The 18,876-nt window shown below is 38.9% G+C and overlaps 1 protein-coding gene across 1 annotated transcript; it reads right to left on the bottom strand.

Moving 5' to 3' along the window:
- Positions 1–648: 648 nt before the first annotated feature.
- LOC148120899 (olfactory receptor 1468-like) lies at positions 649–1,590 on the bottom strand. The gene has a single exon (XM_087909561.1). It carries the CDS (start codon positions 1,585–1,587, stop codon positions 649–651), a length of 939 nt encoding a protein of 312 aa, XP_087765687.1. The 5' UTR covers positions 1,588–1,590.
- Positions 1,591–18,876: the final 17,286 nt, after the last annotated feature.

Raw genomic sequence — 18,876 nt, 5'->3', positions numbered from 1 at the left:
CATACACCCTAATAGTGTCACTCCCTCTAGGGTCCATTTTCTTTCAAACTAGCACAAACTATCAAGTAATGGACAATTATTCTATAATCCACAGATCCATAGAGGCTAATTTACAAAGATGGCTGAAAAGGTGATGCATGTATAACTGATATTGAGGATGAACTGGGTGCAGGTGTGGATGGTTTAAGGTAGGGTAAGGTAGATGGAGTATGGAGGGAGAGATTAATGGGAAGAACTATGTCTGAAGACCTATGATAGAATCACACAGGTCGAAAAAAATAAAATGATGCCTAATGCATCAGTTAGATGCCATCAAACAACTGATGAAAATAGATGCAGAGAACCACAGAAAAACTTTAGGAAGAACTCAGTAAAGTATCAGTTTTCAATTAAAAAGTAATCTAAAGAATTAAAATCTGATTTAACAGTGGCTCTAATCTAATGCTTTTCTTGAATGACTCTTGCAAGGCAGTGGATAAAGTTACTAAGTCGACAAGGTCTACTTCCCTATTGAACTACTTTACAAATGAAATTATTATGGAGTATGGTCTTTTGTGGGGGCTCAAATGAATTAATTGTTCTTTATTTTGTAATATTAGAATCAATATATTTACTAGATGAAATTAAGTAAAACTTTCATTGCTGCCATTATAAGGAGATTTTCTTCTTGCAAAGGACTCTTATCAGGGTCTCTTTCATGTCTCTGTTCCTCAGGCTGTAGATGAAGGGGTTCAGCATGGGAGTCACCACTGTGTACATCATGCCTATCACAGTCTCTTTCACAGTAGAGTTGTTAACTGATGGACATAAGTAGACACCAATAATTGTCCCATAGAACAGTGAGACCACAGACAGGTGGGAGCCACAGGTGGAGAAGACCTTGTGGATAACTCGAGCAGATGAAACCTTTAGGATAGAGGACACAATTTTTACATAGGACACAATGATGAGTGAGAATGGGATGACCATAAAGGGCCCAGCCAAGACAAATATCATTAGTTCATTAATAAAAATATCAGAGCAGGCCAACTTCAGAAGGGCAGATATGTCACAGAAAAACTGAGGGATCACGTTGTCTTCACAGAATGACAATCTAGCCAGGAGTAGGGTATGCAGCATGGAATGCAGCATGGTAATTACCCATGACAGCAGTGCCAGACACACACAGAGCTTGGGGCTCATGATGCTGGAGTAATGAAGGGGAAAGCAGATGGCCACATAGCGGTCATAGGCCATGACCATAAGAAGGAAGTTCTCCATGTTTCCAAAAACCATGAAAAAGTACATTTGTGTCAGGCAACCCACATAGGAGATGGATGGAACTTGGCTCTGCATATTATTCAGCAACTTTGGCATTGTGACAAAGGAAAAACAGAAGTCAGAGAAGGACAAATTACTGAGAAAGAAGTACATGGGTGTATGGAGATGGGAGTCCAGTAGAATGAGGATGATGATGATGAGGTTCCCCATGACAGTGGTGAGGTACATGGCCAGGAACAGGACATAGAACAGTGGCTGATCTTCTGGGGGTATGGGCAAGTCTCGAAAGATGAAGGAAGAGATAACAGTTTGGTTTTTCATTTTCATTATTATTATCCAGTATCCTATGGAGAAAATATTAATATCATTTTAAATTAAATATGCACATATACTTTGGATATATTTGTATAAAAAAGAGGTTTAACAATGATTATAGTGACTATATACCCAAAATCCAAATGTTGGTAATCAATATAATCATCAATTTTTTTTGTCAGCTTTTTAAAAATCTCATTCTATTTCCCATCCTTTTCAACATAGATCTATGCATTTTCTACTTAAAGTCAGATGCACTAATTTTTCTCTCTCTTGCTGCTGTCTCAATAGTTATTTGTTCATTTGTAATTTGCTGTATTTTATTTTGTATATTCACATTATTAAAAATTTGATAATTTTTGTCCTTATAATTTTATATAAGTTTCAAAAACACACATACTCCAATGCATTAGATTAATAACTCAAACTCAGATGTGTATGTCTCTGTGCACAGATGTCTGCTCCACTATTTACTAACAATCTTATCACGGCATGTGTCACAGGCATCAGGATCTCAAAAGCCACAAGAGAAATCCTTGTCTTCACTCTGTTGTCTTCCAAAGCGTTCCTGAATATCCACCTCTGCAGTCTCTCATTGGATAGTAAAAGAAATTCAAGCTTGTGTCAGAAATGTCTGAATTTGACCCGTTTATTTTTCCTTACCTTGAACGACCGTCACACACTATACAGAGTCTCCTCTTCATTCTCCTCCCATTTCATCCATTCCTTTCTGTGAGATTATATTCATATATCAGGATCACTTCTTGTCTTCATCAGAACACAGAAGTAGATTCAATGAATATCTATGTTCTTATATCTTGAATCCTTTTCTTCTCTTTCAACATGCTTCGATTACACATTCTAACAGGAGAGTTGCATCATCTCTTTTCTGATTTATTCTTCACATTACAACTTTTGCTCTGAGGATAAGGACAAAGCTTCCATCATGAACAAAACACTGTTTAATTTTCTCAAATATACAAATGGCATTTTCCTTTTGGTCCCACAGTAACACTTACATTTTTATTTTCATCAGTGCTGGGGTGAAAGTTTTTCTGTAAAAATCATGCTGTGGTGGTGTATGCCTTTAATTCCAGCTCTGGGAAGGCAGATCCAGGCTGATGTCTGAGTTTGAGGCTAGCCTTGTCTACAAGATCTAGTTCCAGGACAGACTCCCGGGCTATAGAGAATCCCTGTGTTAGGAAAAAAATGGAACAAAGGTCTTCCCTCGCCCATTTTAGAAGTGATAATTGACTTTTCTATCATTCACTTCATCCTTTTCCCCCTTCATTTGGTTCATCCTCATTCATGTGTAAATGGTATTAGTTATTACATACACAGTCAAGTTTACCAACTCCTTATACCTTTATACCTCATAGCATCCTATATGTATCCAATGCTTTAAGATATCTTCACACCTGTTGTAATCTACATGTATTAGAGGTCTTATATAATGTCATACTATTTGGTTATTTACCAATTTTATTACTCTCTAACTAGGGTTATGACTTGTCATGATGACTTTGCCAGTGAATATTTTTTGCCTGATGCTCATACTGATATATAGTTCTTCAACTTCAATGATAGAAAATTCCCAATTTAAAGTGAAAAACTTGACAGGTCAGCATTACATTTTACAATCTATAATGAACATCAAAGATCTAATGTGGTATGTTTGCAATGTTAGAGCTAAGCATTTGCATCACTGTTCCATAATACTGACAACTCCAAGTCATATATATATATATATATATATATATATATATATATATATATGCTTTAACCCACAAAATGTCATTTGCAGAAAACAAATGGGATAAAAAACTTAAGAATTATAAAAAATAAGGTACAAATTTACTTTGGAAGCTTCTCTAAATTTATTCCTCAGTTGACTATCCTCGCTGTGATGATTGATTTGCACATCAAATGGATTAAGCCCAATACCAATTACGGACATTTGGTGGTAATAATATATTCTATAAATGCCATTTAAATTAGCAGGTTTTGCCTTAAAAACATAACACTTCATAACATGAGCTTCATTCAGTCAGATGAAAGAAATAGGGGAGAGTATAACACAATATAGAAAATTTTGCATTTTTGCCTTAGATATAAGTCTATAACCTCCACTCTTCTCAGAGTCCCTCATATCTAGACAATTTTCAAATGTTCTCATTATCAGTCACTAATCTATGCAGTTAGTATCCTAAGTCACATGCTTTTGCACACACACACACACACACACACACACACAAGGTTGGCCTCTAACATGCAGCACCCCTGACTCTTTCCTGAACGCTAGGATTACTGGTATGCACCACCATTCCCAGCTTCTGCTTCTTCTAAAAATGAATAGTACCTTTGTGTTAATGAGGCATGTGTACATAGATCCCAATCCAGAGAAATGATCACCAACTGTCAACAATGATGGGATCATGGAGTAAGAGCCTTATTTATATGTTAAACCCACCATTTTCAAATTAAACAGCACCAAATAATACCAAGGGATATGTTTCTAAGCATTGGTATACCAAAAAATTATCTTGGATTATGTAGAAGAACTGGTTTTGATTATAAGAATATCATTTTACATTAGCACCTAAATGATATTATGTCCAGATTGGTGGGCTGAACTTAGGAGCAATCACAGATATAAACACTAAAGCACAGATTTGTGAACTTGAACAGATAAAATGAATCATCGTCTTCCGTAGGACACTCTTCAGAGTTTGCTAAAATCCTGCAATGAAAATTATAGTAAACCATTCAGTACTAGAAGAGTAAACTCTATCGCAGAGTACTACTCTTGCATTTAAATAGTATGGTATTGAGAAAAAAACTACATAATGAGTAATTGTAATAAAACCACCAATATGAAAGCTGTCATATGATGACCATGAAATATTCCCAATGTGATAAATTCTTGGGAGAGAGTGAAAAGAAGAATGCTGTTGTACCTGGAAAACTGTCCTGTATGGCACTAGAAATTCATGTGAATTGACAGCAAGACACATGCTTATTTTTCTGAATGTACCCAGCTCTGCAGAGGCTGAGTCAAAGTTTTAGGTTCAGGATCCCACTCACCTTTATTTGCAGACACAGGTACTTGTGACTTCTCTACTCATTACCTATCTGCCCGTCTCTACTCACATCCTCCTGTAGCCATTCCGGGGCATTAGGGTCCTTGTATCCCTCAGGAATCCAGATACAATAAAACTAATTAAAGACATAGTAATTGCCCAGTTTCTTCCTAGAACCAATTTACCTCAGTGATCTCTAGTGGAGACCAATTATTGCTCTGATCCCTCCTTCCTACAACAAGGAGAAGGTAGAATTTAAAGAATAAGAGCAAACAAAAGAAATATGCACGATGTGGGTTTCCCCTGTGTATGCTATGAATATGTATTAGTACTATGTGTTACTAAAGAAGTTGCTTTGCCCTCTGGCAGAACATAATATATGTAGGAGAGAAAACTAAACTGAGTTCAAGGAGAACAAAGGTAGAACCAGGCAGATGCCATATAGCTGCTGAAGGAGAAAGACACCAGAATCTTACCAGTAAGCCACAGACTCGTGGCGATACACAGATTAATAGTAATGGGTTAATTTAAGATGTTTAGAACTAGCTACAAATATTCCTGAGCCATTGCCAAAACAGTCTTATAATTAATATAATTTCTGTGTGATTATTTGTGTCTGGGCAGCCAAGAAACAAAAGTAAAGTCTCCATTTACACATTCAGTCACAAAAAACTAAAAAAGTGGAAATATACATACTCATTGACTGTGAAAGAAATGAATAGGCTTCAGTTTAACTGGAGACTACTTTTTAGAGGGAGAAATGAAGTAGTTGACTAGAAAAGCACCCCAAGTTATCAGGCATTATTTTCTTTGCTAAAGACTTAATCTGTCTCAGACAGGAAAAATTTACACAAGAAGCCATAGAGAGTTTTGAAAATTTTGGCTCTGATTCTCACCTTTAATCACTGATCCTATTCTACATACTATCCTACTGTAGTTTCTAAATGCAAATGAGATAAAACTGTAAAAAAAAATCACACACACTGGAATGGCTTCCAAATATAGCATCTCAATCCAACATGATTGTCTACCTGCTAAAGGATTTCTGAAATATACATAATCTTCTGGGAAAATTTAAACTTCATCAATCAACTTTCTATGTGTACTGAAGAAAAGGGCAGGAATATGGTGGTGTTGTCTGTTTTCATTAATTTTGGGGGGTTCTGCCATCCAGCTCTGAAACAAATCACACATGGAAACCTGTTATTTGACACAGGTTTTCTGTGTAGCCTTGGAGCTTGTCTTGAAACTAGATCTTGTAGAGAAGACTGATCTTGAACTCACAGAGATCTGCCTGCCTCTGCTTCATGAGTGCTGGGATTAAAGGCATGTGCCACTACTGCCCGGCTGGAGACTAATTCATAATTATAAATGCCCAAGTTTAGTTCGGCTTGTTTATATCATCTTATTTTAATCTAAATTATTCCATCTAATTTTTGCCTTTGGGTTTTTACTTTTCTATTTCTGCATGCCTTTTTTTCCTTTTTATTGTGTCTGGCTTTGTAGTTGTGTGGGTGACTCCTGAAGCCCTCCTTTTTCCTCTGTCATTCCTTGATCTTTCTTCATGCTCCTCCCAGATTTCTCCTTATATTTATTCTTTCTGCCTGCCAGCCACACCTATTCTTTCTGCTGGCTCACTATTGGGTTCTTAGCTCTTTATTAGACTATCAGCTGTTTTAGACAGGTACAGTAACACAGCTTCACAGAGGTAAATAAATAAAACATAAATAAAGGTAACACAACCTTTTTGTATTCTACAAAAATATAGCAAGGGGATGGCATGCTTAATGCTTCCCTAACCGAAAAGAAAGGCAGTCCATGTTCCTACGCCTGTTCACTCATTTGATCTTCTTACCTATGAAAACCATGATAGTACCGTCTACCACCATTACCTCAACCCCTCTTCATATATGTGAGATGTCTGCCTAATACACTGTTATTTAAGGTCATCATTGATCTTTATTTCTAATTCCTAATTTCTTTTTTATGTTTTTTTTTTCATTTAAAATTTCCACTTCCTCCCCTGACCTATGGGAAGTCCAAGGCCCTCCACCTTCCATTCTGGCCTAGGAAGGTGTGCATCCAAACAGACTAGGATCCCAAAAAGCCAGTACATGCAGTAGAAACAAGTCCCAGTGCCAATGTCAGTGGCTTCTCAGTCAGTCCACATGTCACCCACGTTCAGAGACTCCAGTTTGATCACATGCTCATTCAGTCCCAGTCTTGCTGGCTTTGGTGAGCTCCCATTAGATCAGGCTCACTGTCTCAGTGGGTGGACCAACCCCTCCCGGTCCTGACTTCCTTGCTCATCTTCTCCCTTCTGCTCTTCAACTGGTCCTTGGGAGCTCAGTCCAGTGCTCCGATGTGGGTTTCTTTCTCTATCTCCATCCATCGCTGGACGAAGGTTCTATGGTGATATTAGAGACAATTATCAGTGTGACTGTGGGACAAGGTCAGTTAAGACACTCACTCCTCTGCTGCCCAAGGACCTAGCTGAGGACATCCCTGTGGACACCTGGGATACCCTCTAGAGCCAAGTCTCTTGTCAACCCTAAAATGGCTCCCTTAATTAAGATATCTTCTTCCCTGCTCCTATATCTGCCCTTCCTCCATCTTAACCCTTCCATGCCCCAAAACTCTCCCCAATCCTTCCCTTCTCCCTTCTCTCTCCCCCTCTCCTCTTCCTCCCACCCTACCCCTACCTCTATGCTCCCAACTTATGTCTGGTGATTTTCTCTGCTTCCAATTTCCAGGAGGATCTATATATGTTTTTCTTTGGGTTAACCTTATTATTTGGATTCTCTAGGCTCGTGAACTACAGACAGAAACAAGCAGCATTCATAGTAGCCTGTGACCTTGAAAGCCTTGCTCATCTAGATTCCTCCATCAGAGTGTTACTCATCTGGTGGCTTGACCTTATGAATGTCAGTAGTCATCTGCTACATATTCTCTTTTTTTATTTATTAAGAATTTCCACCTCTTCCCTGCCTCCCTTTTCCCTCCCCACCCCATCTTCCTCTTCCTCTCTAGTCCTAAGAGAAGTCAGGTTTCCCTGCCCCGTGGGAAGTCCAAGGTTCTCCCCACTCCAAAAAGGTCTATAAAGGTGAGAATCCAAACAAACCAGTCTCCCACAAAATCAGTCCATGCAGTAGAATCAAAATCCAGTACCATTGTCCTTGGCTTCTCAGTCAGCCTTCATTGTCAGCCACATTCAGAGTGTCCAGTTTGATCACATGCTCCATCACTTGCAGTCCAGCTGGCCTTGGTGAGCTCCCATTAGATCAGTCCCACCGTCTCAGTGGGTGGACGCTCCCCTCGTGATCCTGACTTCCTTGCTCATGTGCTCCCTCCTTCTGCTCCTCATTTGGACCTTGGGAGCTCAGTCCAGTGCTCCAGTGTGAGTCTCTGTCTCTATCTTCATCCATTGCCAGATGAAGCTTCTATGGTGATATGCAAGATATTAATCAGTGTGGCTATGGGACAAGGCCAGTTCAGGCACCCTCTCCTCTGCTGCCCAAGAAACAATCTGGGGACATCTCCTTGGACCTGGAAACCCCTCTAGCATCAAGTCTCTTGCCAACCCTAAAATGACTTCCTTAATTAAGATATTTATTTCCCGGTTTCCATATCCACCCTTCCTCCATCCCACCCATCCCACTCCCCCAAGGTCTCCCGAATCCTCCCCTTCTCTCTACCCATCTCCCCTTACGTCCATCCCCCACCCCCATGCACCCAACTATTGCCTGGCAATCTAGTCTACTTCCAATATCCAGGAGGGTAACTATATGATTTTCTTTGGGTTCACCTTCTTATTTAGCTTCTCTAGGATCACTAATTATAGGCTCAACGTCCTTTAATTATGGCTAGAATCCACTTATGAGTAAATACATACCATAATGATTTTTTGGGTCTGGGTTACCTCACTCAGTAAAGCGTTTTCTATTTCCATCTATTTGCATGCAAAATTTAAGATGTCATTGATTTTTTCCCACCGAGTAAAAGTCTAATGTGTATATGTTCCACACCTTCCTTAATCATTCTTCTATTGAGGGGCACCTAGATTGTTTCCAGGTTCTGGCTACTATGAATAGTGCTGCTATGAACATAGTTGAACAAATGCTTTTGTAGTATGATTGGGCATCTCTTGGGTACATTCCCAAGAGTGAAATTGCTGGTTCCTCAGGTAGGTTGATCCCGAATTTCCTTAGAAAACATCACAATGATTTCTAAAATGATTGTACAAATTTGCCTTCCAACCAAAAATGGATGTGTGTTTCCTTTATTCCACATCCTCTCCAGCATAGGCTATCATTGGTGTTTTTGATTTAAGCTATTCTGACAGGTGTAAGATGGTATCTCAAAGTTGTTTTAATTTTCCTTTCCCTGATTGCTAAGGAGGTTGAGCATGTCCTTAAGTGTACTTTGGCCATTTGAATTTCTTCTGTTGAGAATTTTCTGTTCAGTTCAGTACCCCATTTTTTAATTGGGTTAATTAGAGTTTTAGTGTCTAGTTTCTTGAGTTCTTTGTGTATTTTGAAGATCAGACCTTTGTCTGATGCAGGGTTGGTGAAGATCTTCTCCCAATCAGTAGGTTGCCTTTTTGTCTTAATGACAGTGTCCTTTGCTTTACAGAAGCTTCTCAGTTTCAGGAGGTTTCATTTATTCATTGATTCTCTCATTGTCTGTGCTACTGGGGTTCTACCTCGGAAGTGGTCTCTTGTGCCCATGTCTTATAGACTACTTCCCACTTTCTCTTCTATCAGGTTCAATGTGGTCAGATTAATATTGAGGTCTTTAATCCATTTGTACTTGAGATTGCGCATGGTGATAGATATGGATCTATTTTCATTCTTCTACAGGTTGACATTCAGATATGCCAGCACTATTTGTTAAAGATGCTTTCTTTTTTTCATTGTATAGTTTTAGCTCTTTTGTCAAAAATCAGGTGTTCATAGGTTTGTGGATTAATATCTGGGTCTTCGATTTGATTCCATTGGTCAACATCTCTGTTTTTGTGCCAATATCAAGCAGTTTTCATTACTGTAGCTCTGTAATAGAGCTTGAAGTCAGGCATGGTAATGCCTCTGGAAGTACTTTTATTGTATAAGATTGTTTTGGCTATCCTGGGATTTTTGCTATGCCGTATAAACTTGATTACTGTTCTCTCAAGGTCTGTGAAGAATTTTGTTGGGGATTGCATTGAATCTATAGATTACTTTTGGTAGAATTGCCATTTTTACTATGTTGATCCTCCCAATCCAAGAGCATGGGAGATTCTTCTATTTTCTGGTATCCTCTTCAATTTCTTTTTTTAAAACCTTAAAGTTCTTGTCAAATAGATCTTTCACTTCCTTGGTTGGAGTTACCTCAATGTACTTTTTGTGATTTGTGGCTATCGTGAAAGGTGATGTTTCTTTGATTTCCCTCTCTGTATCTTTGTTCTTTGTTTATAGGAGGGCAACTGATTTTTTGGAGTTGATCTTGTATCCTGCCACAGTACTAAATGTGTTGATCATCTGTAGGAGTTCTCTTGTAGAGTTTTTGGGGTCGCTTATGTACACTATCACATCATCTGCAAATAATGAAAGTTTGACTTCTTCCTTTCCAATTTGAATCCCCTTGATCTATTTATGCTGTCTTATTGCTATTGCTAGAACTTCAAGCACTATACTGAAGAGGTGTAGAGAGAGTTATCTGTGGTTATTATAAATGGTGATGTTTCTCTAATTAATACCATGCCTAGCTTTCATTAGAGAGGCTCATTGGGCAGCAGATTGGAACAGTTGACGAGACTAAAAGCCTGACATTTTGTAGAGAGAGCCTAAATTGGAGGTCTCCATCAGTTTTCTCTCCTTGGATATCAGGAACACTTTTGCAGGAGTGAGGGGAGAGATTATTGGAGGAGTCAAAGGGGATGGATGATGTCAGAAGACCTTGGCCCACTGAATCAGTTAAGCAAGGCTCACAGAGACTGAAATTTGCTAGCACGGGGCATGAATGGGTCTGTACGAGGTCCTCTGTACATGTATAGGGCTGTAGGTTTGATATTTTTGTGGTACTTGAAACAGTGAGAACTGATTTATATCTAACAATTTTACTTGCTCACGGACTTCTTTCCTTTTATTGGGTTTCCTTATCCAGCTTCAGTATGAGGGATTTCACCTTCTCTTACTGTATCTTCTTTTGAACATTTTGGTTTTTCTCTCTTGGAAACCTGCACCTTTCTGAAATAGAAGTCTGGGGAGGAATGGATGAGTTAAGGTTACTGAAAGGAAGGAAACTGTGGTTTGGATGTGTCTTATGAAAAAATATATTTTCATTTCAGTTTAATTTTTTATTAATTTATTCTTTCATAAATTAAATCCTGACAATAGTTTTTCCTCTTTCTTCTTCACTGAGACTCTTCTCCCACCCAATTGTACATCTCTCTCCCCTATTTTTCCCTTCAGAAAAGTGTAGGCCTCCCACAGATATCAACCAAACCTGACACATCAATTTTCAATAAGACTAGATAATGCCCCTCAAATTAAGACTGGGTGAGGCAACCCAGTTGGAGGATAAGGGTTCCAATGTAGTAAAAATCATCAGAAACAACAGTCCCACTCCCTGTATTAAGAGTCCCATAAAACACCAAGTTGTACAACTATAACTTACATGCAGAGGGCTTGGGTTAGACACACTCAGACTTCCTGGTTGCCATTTAGTTGCAGTGAGACAATATGAGCCCAGGCTAGTTGATTCTGTGGGTTTCCTTGTTGTGTCTTTGACCCTTACAGGTACCACAATTCTTCCTCCCCTTTTTCCATAGGATTCATCCCTAAGGCAAAGAATGAATAAAGAAAAAGTGGGCATTTATACAATGGAGTATTACTTATAAATAAAAATAATAACATTATGAAATTTGTAGACAGATATTGCATGGATTCTAATTGGTCTAATAGTAAAAACCTGTAGTCAGATATCAAAGTAAATACTAAAATCTCAGAGAAGGAGCCACTAGAGAGAACTTTTATCCTTATCTAATCTTCAGACCAAAGTAGGCAAGGCACTGTCTCTATAAGTCCTCAAACTGAGTGAAATGCACTCCTGTCTACCCCTGCCTTATATTCATCACTCTGCCTAGCATATCCCTTCCTGCCTCCTCCTCCTTATTGCTGAAATTAAAGTTATGTGACTCAAAAATGTTAGGATTAAAGATGTGAGCCACCTGATGTTGTTTCTTTTTGAGACTGGATCAGTAAAGTGAAGCCCAGAGTTGCCTTGAACTCACAGAGATCCATGAGATCCATCTGCCTCTGTCTCCTGAGTGCTGGACTAAAGGTGCATGCCACCAGTGCCTGGTCTCTATGACTAGCTAGTAGTTTACCTAATAGTTAAGTTTAGCTCTGTACTCCGATCTTTTGGATAGTATTAGATTTTAGATCACAAGCAAAGTATCACCACAGGAAATGGGTGGAACTAGAAAAAAATCAAATTGTGCAAGGTAATACAGACCCAGAAAGACAAACATGCTATTTACTCCCTTGAAAGTAGATATTAACATTATCTTAGTGTTTCTATTGCTGTGAAGAAATACCACAACTACAGCAACTTTTATAAAGGACAACATTTAATTTGGGTAGCTTACAATTTCATTGTTTTAGTCCTTTAAACTCATGGTGGGACATGGCAGCTTGCAGGCAGATATAATGCTGGAGAAGGAGGTGAGATATCTACATCTTGATGAGCAGGCATCAGGATGTAAACTGTAACTTTGGGCACAGCTTGAAAATAGGTAATCCAACAGAGACATACTTATTTCACATGGCCACAACTACTTTAACATGTCCATACACCCTAATAGTACCACTACCTCTAGGGTCCATTTTCTTTCCAACTAGCACAAACTCTCAAGTAAAGAACAATCAGACTACTATCCAGAGATCCAGGGAGGCCAAGTTACAAGGATGGCTCAAGGGGAGAAGCATGAAGCTCCCTTGTAAGGGGAAATATAATGGATATTGAGGATTAACTGGGTGCAGGTGGGGATGGGAAAAGGCTGGATCAGATAGGGGAAGTATGGAGGGAGAAAGTACAGGGAGGGACAACTGGAACTAGGGATATTCAGTGACAGGGTTAAAACTTAGTGCAATGGAAACTCCCAGGATTCAATTAGGGTGATGGTACCTAAGATTTCTAGGATATGGAGCCTGAACCAGCCATATCCTATAACCAGGCAAGATTTATAGTGGAGAGATTGGGAAACTAACCCAACCACAAAATTTTTTATCTATATTTTTTTTCTGTCAGCAAGATGTGCTGATATAAAAGTGGCACAGATGTCATTGTTTTTTACCGCTAAGTAGTACGCTAATGTGTATATATTCCACACTTTCTTTATCCATTCTTCCATTGAAGGGCATCTAGGTTGTTTCCAGGTTCTGGTTATTACAAATAATGCTGCTATGAACATAGTTGAACAAATGCTTTTGTAATATGATTGGGCATCTCTTGGATATATTCCCAAAAGTGGTATTCCTGGATCCTGGAGTAGGTTGATCCCAAATTTCCTGAGAAACCACCACACTGATTTCCAAAGTGGTTGCACAAGTTTGCATTCCCACCAGCAATGGATGATTGTGCCCCTCATTCCACATCCTCTCCAGCATAGGCTATCATTAGTGTTTTTGATTTTAACTATTCTGACAGGTGTAAGATGGTATCTCAGAGTTGTTTTGATTTTCCTTTCCCTGATGGCTAAGGAGGCTGAGCATGACCTTAAGTGTCTATTGGCTATTCGAACTTCTTCTTTAGAGAATTCTCTGTTCAGTTCAGTACCCCATTTTTTAATTGGGTTAATTAGCATTTTAAAGCTGAATTTTGCATGCAAATGAATGGTAATAGAAAATACTATTCTGAGTGAGATAACCCAGACCCAAAAAGATGAATATGGTATGTACTCACTCGTAAGTGGATTCTAGCTATAAATAAAGGACAGTGAGCCTATAATTCGTGGTCCTAGAGAAGCTAATTAAGAAGGTGAACCCAAAGAAAAACATACAGTTGACCTGGTGGATATTGGAAGTAGACTAGATTGCCAGACAAAAATTGGGATCTTGGGTGTGGGTGTGGGTGTGGGGTGAGGGTAAGGGGACATGGGGAGAGAAAAGTGAGGAGGGGAGGATGGGGAGACTCTGGGGAAATGGGATGGTTGGGATGAAGGAAAAGTGGATATGGGAGAAGGGAAGAAGATATCTTAATTAAGGGATCCATCTTAGGGTTGGCAAGAGACTTGACGCTAGAGGGGTTCCCAGGTGTCCATGGATATGTCCCCAGCTAGTTCCTTGGGCAGCTGAGGAGAGGGTGCCTGAAGTGGCCCTCTCCTATAGCCACACTGATGAATATCTTGCATATCACCATAGAAGCTTCATCTGGCGCTGGATGGAGATAGAGACAGAGACCCACATTGGAGCACTGGACTGAACTCCCAAGGTCCAAATGAGGAGCAGAAGGAGGGAGAACACAAGCAAGGAAGTCAGGACTGCAAGGGGTGCGCCCACCCACTGAGACGGTGGGGCTGATGTAATGGGACCTCACCAAGGCCAGCTGGACTGAGACTGAAAAAGCATGGGATCAAACTAGACTCTCTGAATGTGGCAGACAATGAGGGCTGACTGAGAAGCCAAGGACAATGGCACTGGGTTTTGATTGTACTGCATGAACAGGCTTTGTGGGAGCCTAGTCTGTTTGGTTGTGCACCTTCCTGGACCTGGATGGAGCAGGGAGGATCTTGGACTTCCCACAGGGCAGAGAACCCTGACTGCTCTTTGGACTGGAGAGGGAGGGAGAGAGGAGTGGGGGGAGGGGAAGGGAAATGAGAGGTAGGGAGGAGGCGGGAATTTTTTTTAATAATTATAATAATAATAAAAAGAAGCTGGAAAAATCCCACACTAGTGAGTTAACAGAACACCTGAAAACTCCAGAACAAAAAGAAGCAAACTCACATAGGAGGACTAGAAGGCAGGAAATAATCAAATTGAAAGCTGAAATCAACAAAACAGAAACAAAGAAAACAATAAAAAAGAATCAATGAGACAAAAACTTGGTTCTTCTAGAAAAATCAACAAAATAGGGAAACCTTTATCCAAACTAACCAAAAGCAGAGAGAGAATATCCAAATTAACAAAATCAGAAATTAAGGAAGGGACATAACAACAGGCAGGGAGGAAATCCACAGAATCATTAGGTCATATTTCGAAAACCTGTACTCCAGTGAGAAGCCCTATCACAGCATCATTGGACAGAATCTGATAAATGACCTCCAGATTCTTTCCTGGCCTCCACATGCAAACACACATGAAGTTACTCAAAACTCCTCAAGTTTTCACATGGAAACACATGCCCAAATGGTACTATATGAAAATAAGAACTCTCTATGTGTGCTACATGGGGGAAAAACAGTGTGAAGGCAGAAAATATTGACTGGAAAAATCAGAATAAGATTAAAAAACATTTGAAAAATTGTAGACCAGTCTCCATGGGGAATACATTATCAACAGTATACTAGGAAACTGAACTCTCTGTATGTGGCTGACGGAGGAGGCTGACTGAGAAGCCAAGGACAGTGGTGCTGGGCTTTGACTCTACTGCATGGATGGGCTTTGTGGGAGCCTTGTCTGGATGCTCACCTTCCTCGACCTGGGGGGAACAGGAGGAACTTGGACTTCCCATAGGGTAGGGAACCCAGACTGTTCTTTGGCCTGTAGAAGAAGAGGGAGGAGTGGGGTGAGGGGAGGGGAGGGATGTGGGAGGAGGGGAGGAGGTGGAAAGTTTTAATAAAAAAATCAATAAATAAGTAAATAAAATAAAAAATATATTAAAACCACGATTCATGATAACCATTTTGACTTTATACTATATTTGTAGTGTTTGTTCATCTTATGCAAACCACTATATACTATATCTCACATATAGGCCCAAGTGCAAAAGTCACATGATCCTCTCAGAAGGAAAAAAAAGCTTTTTTTAAAAAATAATGCTACATTCCTTTACGATAAAAGTATTAATAAAAACAGGGAGTCGACTGGAGAGATTGCTTAGCGGTTAGGAACATTGATAGCTCTTCAAAAGTACATGGGTTCAATTCCAACAGTAGCTATGATGAGGAAGAATGATGACAATATTACAAACTCAAAGTTGTCACCAAAAATAATACATTGGAAGAAACTTTAAAAAGTTTCCTTTTTGTGTCCCTCCTCCAATGAATTATCCCTTTCTGTTCTCCTAGTATATGCTAGTTCTTGAGATATATATTCACACAGATATGTTCAGAGCTAGGATTGACAAATATTAAAGAATAAATTATATTTTGGGATTTTCATTATAACAGTGTGTATAATTTCCTAGTTTCATCCACTTATCTACAAGTTTCATAATTTCATTTCCCTTTATACCTGAGTAGAATTGTGTCTGCCCTACATTTTCCTTGTCCTTGTCCACCCATCAGTTAAAGGACATCTATGCTCCTTTCCTTTCCAGCAGTTGTAAACAGAGATGCAATAAACAAGGCTAAGTAAGTGTTCTGGAGAATTTCTTCAGGTACACTCCAATAAGTGTTAGGACTGGGTCAAGTAGTAAATCTATATATTTTAGGAACTATCTATACTGGTTTCCTTTATAGCTACAACAGTTTACAATATTACAATCATGAGTTCCCCTTTGCCCTGGATCTTCTCCAGCTTTTGTTGTCAAGTTATTTTCTTGTATAATAGGGTAAGTGCGCTATGAAGTGAGAAAGGGAAAACAGAGTGATGAATTTAACTGTGAGGGAAGAAGGCAATTCAGAGGAAGAGAGATGAAGCAGAGATAAATAAAACTCAAAAGGTTTGAAAAGATTATAGACAAACACATTATTTCTTGCAATATTTATACATGCATACAGAGTATATATTAGTATGTGTATATTTTTAACTTTTTTCAAGATAAAGTTTCTATGTGTGTAGACTTGAACTCAGAGATCCTCATACTTTATGTTGCAGGCTGTTGTAATGCTCCTGATAAGAGTCACAAACTACCTAACAAAAATCCCACTACAAGACATGGGAAACTTCCCTTAACATTGTTGACCAACTAAGCCCAAGAGACTCCTCAAACAATATAGTCTGTTGCCCTGGTTTTTCCTAGGTTTTGAAGGTTAGATCCTGTTGCTGAAGAAATCGTGCACTTCAGACATAGGATTTGGAAGAACTGAGCTACAACTGATTAAGAAGTCCCCATCATGAGGACTATCCCTTAGTATTGGAAGATGCTATGCAAGACTCCAGGGGATTTCTCATCAGTAGACATACCCCACTGTAAAGTTTATAAAACACAACAATAACCAATATGGGAAGAAATCCCAGTAGTACAATAGTGATACTTTTCTCTAGAGAGTAACCAACAACTGCCTAATTGTGCTTACAATCCAATTAATAAAAGGACTTCATTCAAACCAATGATTAAGTAATGATTAATGCATATCTGTACAATAACATATTTTTGGCAATAACACTGAATTATTGGCACAGAGAACTTCACAAATCTACCTTGAAAAGATGCCAATAGAAAGAAGCTAGTATTGAGAGCTTATATTCATATGAAAGATCAAGAATAGAAAATCTTCACAAAGTAGAGGGGAACTGCATACGAATGGTTGGAGGTGTGTGTATGTGTGAATGGGCACAGGATATTTGGGGCAATTATGGGTTCTATTTATGCATCATAAATTGTTTTGAATGATACTGAAAATACTAAGACTATTTAACTATATTAATGTAAATGAACATCACAGTACTCAGAGATGAATTGAAACTTGAACCAGTATTAGAACCACATTTGCATCTTCTGTCCACCAAAACAAAGAGAGTAGATGCATCATTTTTCTTGGAGTAATTGAAAATAATTAATTAGCAAGCTAAATGTGACTGTTCTATATAACCAGAACTGACACTATATAACCAGTGTCTAAAATCTGGAATACATCCTTAGATACCAATTACTATTTCCATATTCCAAAACATAAGTTAATCATCTCTAACACCCTAGTAAAGGTTAGACAATAAGCATCAAATTTCCCTGTAGCTGAAACTTGTGTTTCATTATCATGTACAGATGATTGCCAAGTTTAGGAATACAATAAAGGAAGGAATTGGAAATGCCACCAATGGCCACACGATCAATAGTTAACTCATAGAACAGGGCATTAGAAAGTGACCTCACCATATAATTTTATCTAAAATAACATTCTAAATAAATGTATATATGTGTATATTATATTCATATTTAGTTTATGTATGCATATAGAAGTAAATAATGTTAAACTATATATTTTTTAAAGGACATTCTATTATTTGGGACGATAATATTTCCCCCAAGAGCCAAAGACAATCTAACAGAATCCCCCATACAAAGCATGAGAAACCTACATTCAAGCTGTCAATCAGACAATCCAAGCAATAACTAAAATATAGGCTACTGATATTGCTTTAATTAACTCTCAGAGATGAAGGTAAGTTTCCATTGTTAATGACATCATCTTCTTTGGACACAGGACATGGGAAATTCTGACAAGATCTTACCTGGAAGCCTCCTTTCTGAGCAATAGCTTTCATTGTACTGGAAAATGCTATGCAAGCTATCAAGAGAGAAAACTATTGTCCTGCCCAGATGAAAGGCCTACCAACCATAAAAATGAACAGTCTAGCATGTTATCAAACATATAGTAGTGGTCCTTATATTCTGGGGGTGAACATAGATGTGCTGGTTACTTTTTGTGGACTTTTTGTTGTTGTTATTGTTGTTGTTGTTTGTTTTTTTTCAAAGTTTATTAATTTATAAAAGTTTCCATTTCTGCCCCTTCTTCCAACACTCTCCCACTCCACCCACTGCCTCTCCTCCTCCCTCTCCATCCCTAAGAGCAGTCAGGGTTTCCTGCCCTGTGGGAAGTTCAAGTTCCTCCCCCTCCCTCAAGGTCCAGGAAGGTGAGCATCCAAACAGACCGGATCCCAAAAATCCAGTATATGCAGAGGAAACAAGTCCCAGTGTCATTGTCAATGGCTTTTCAGAAAGACCCCGTGCCAGCCACTTTCAGAGAATCCGACCATATTCAGAGAATCTGGTTGGATCACGTGCTCGTTCAGTCCCAGTCCAACTGAACTGATCTCATTAGATCAGTCCCCTTGTATGAGTGGGTGAAAGCACCCCT

This window comes from Myodes glareolus, chromosome 9 (assembly GCF_982192425.1).
Source record: "Myodes glareolus chromosome 9, mMyoGla1.1, whole genome shotgun sequence".
NCBI lineage: Eukaryota > Metazoa > Chordata > Mammalia > Rodentia > Cricetidae > Myodes > Myodes glareolus.
The sequence above is the reverse complement of the archived record's forward strand: the minus strand, read 5'-3'. Positions and strand labels throughout refer to the sequence as shown.

Bases quoted from the DNA above. Each gene is read 5' to 3' on its own strand.
- LOC148120899 (XM_087909561.1), bottom strand. From the start codon at position 1,587: ATGAAAATGAAAAACCAAACTGTTATCTCTTCCTTCATCTTTCGAGAC.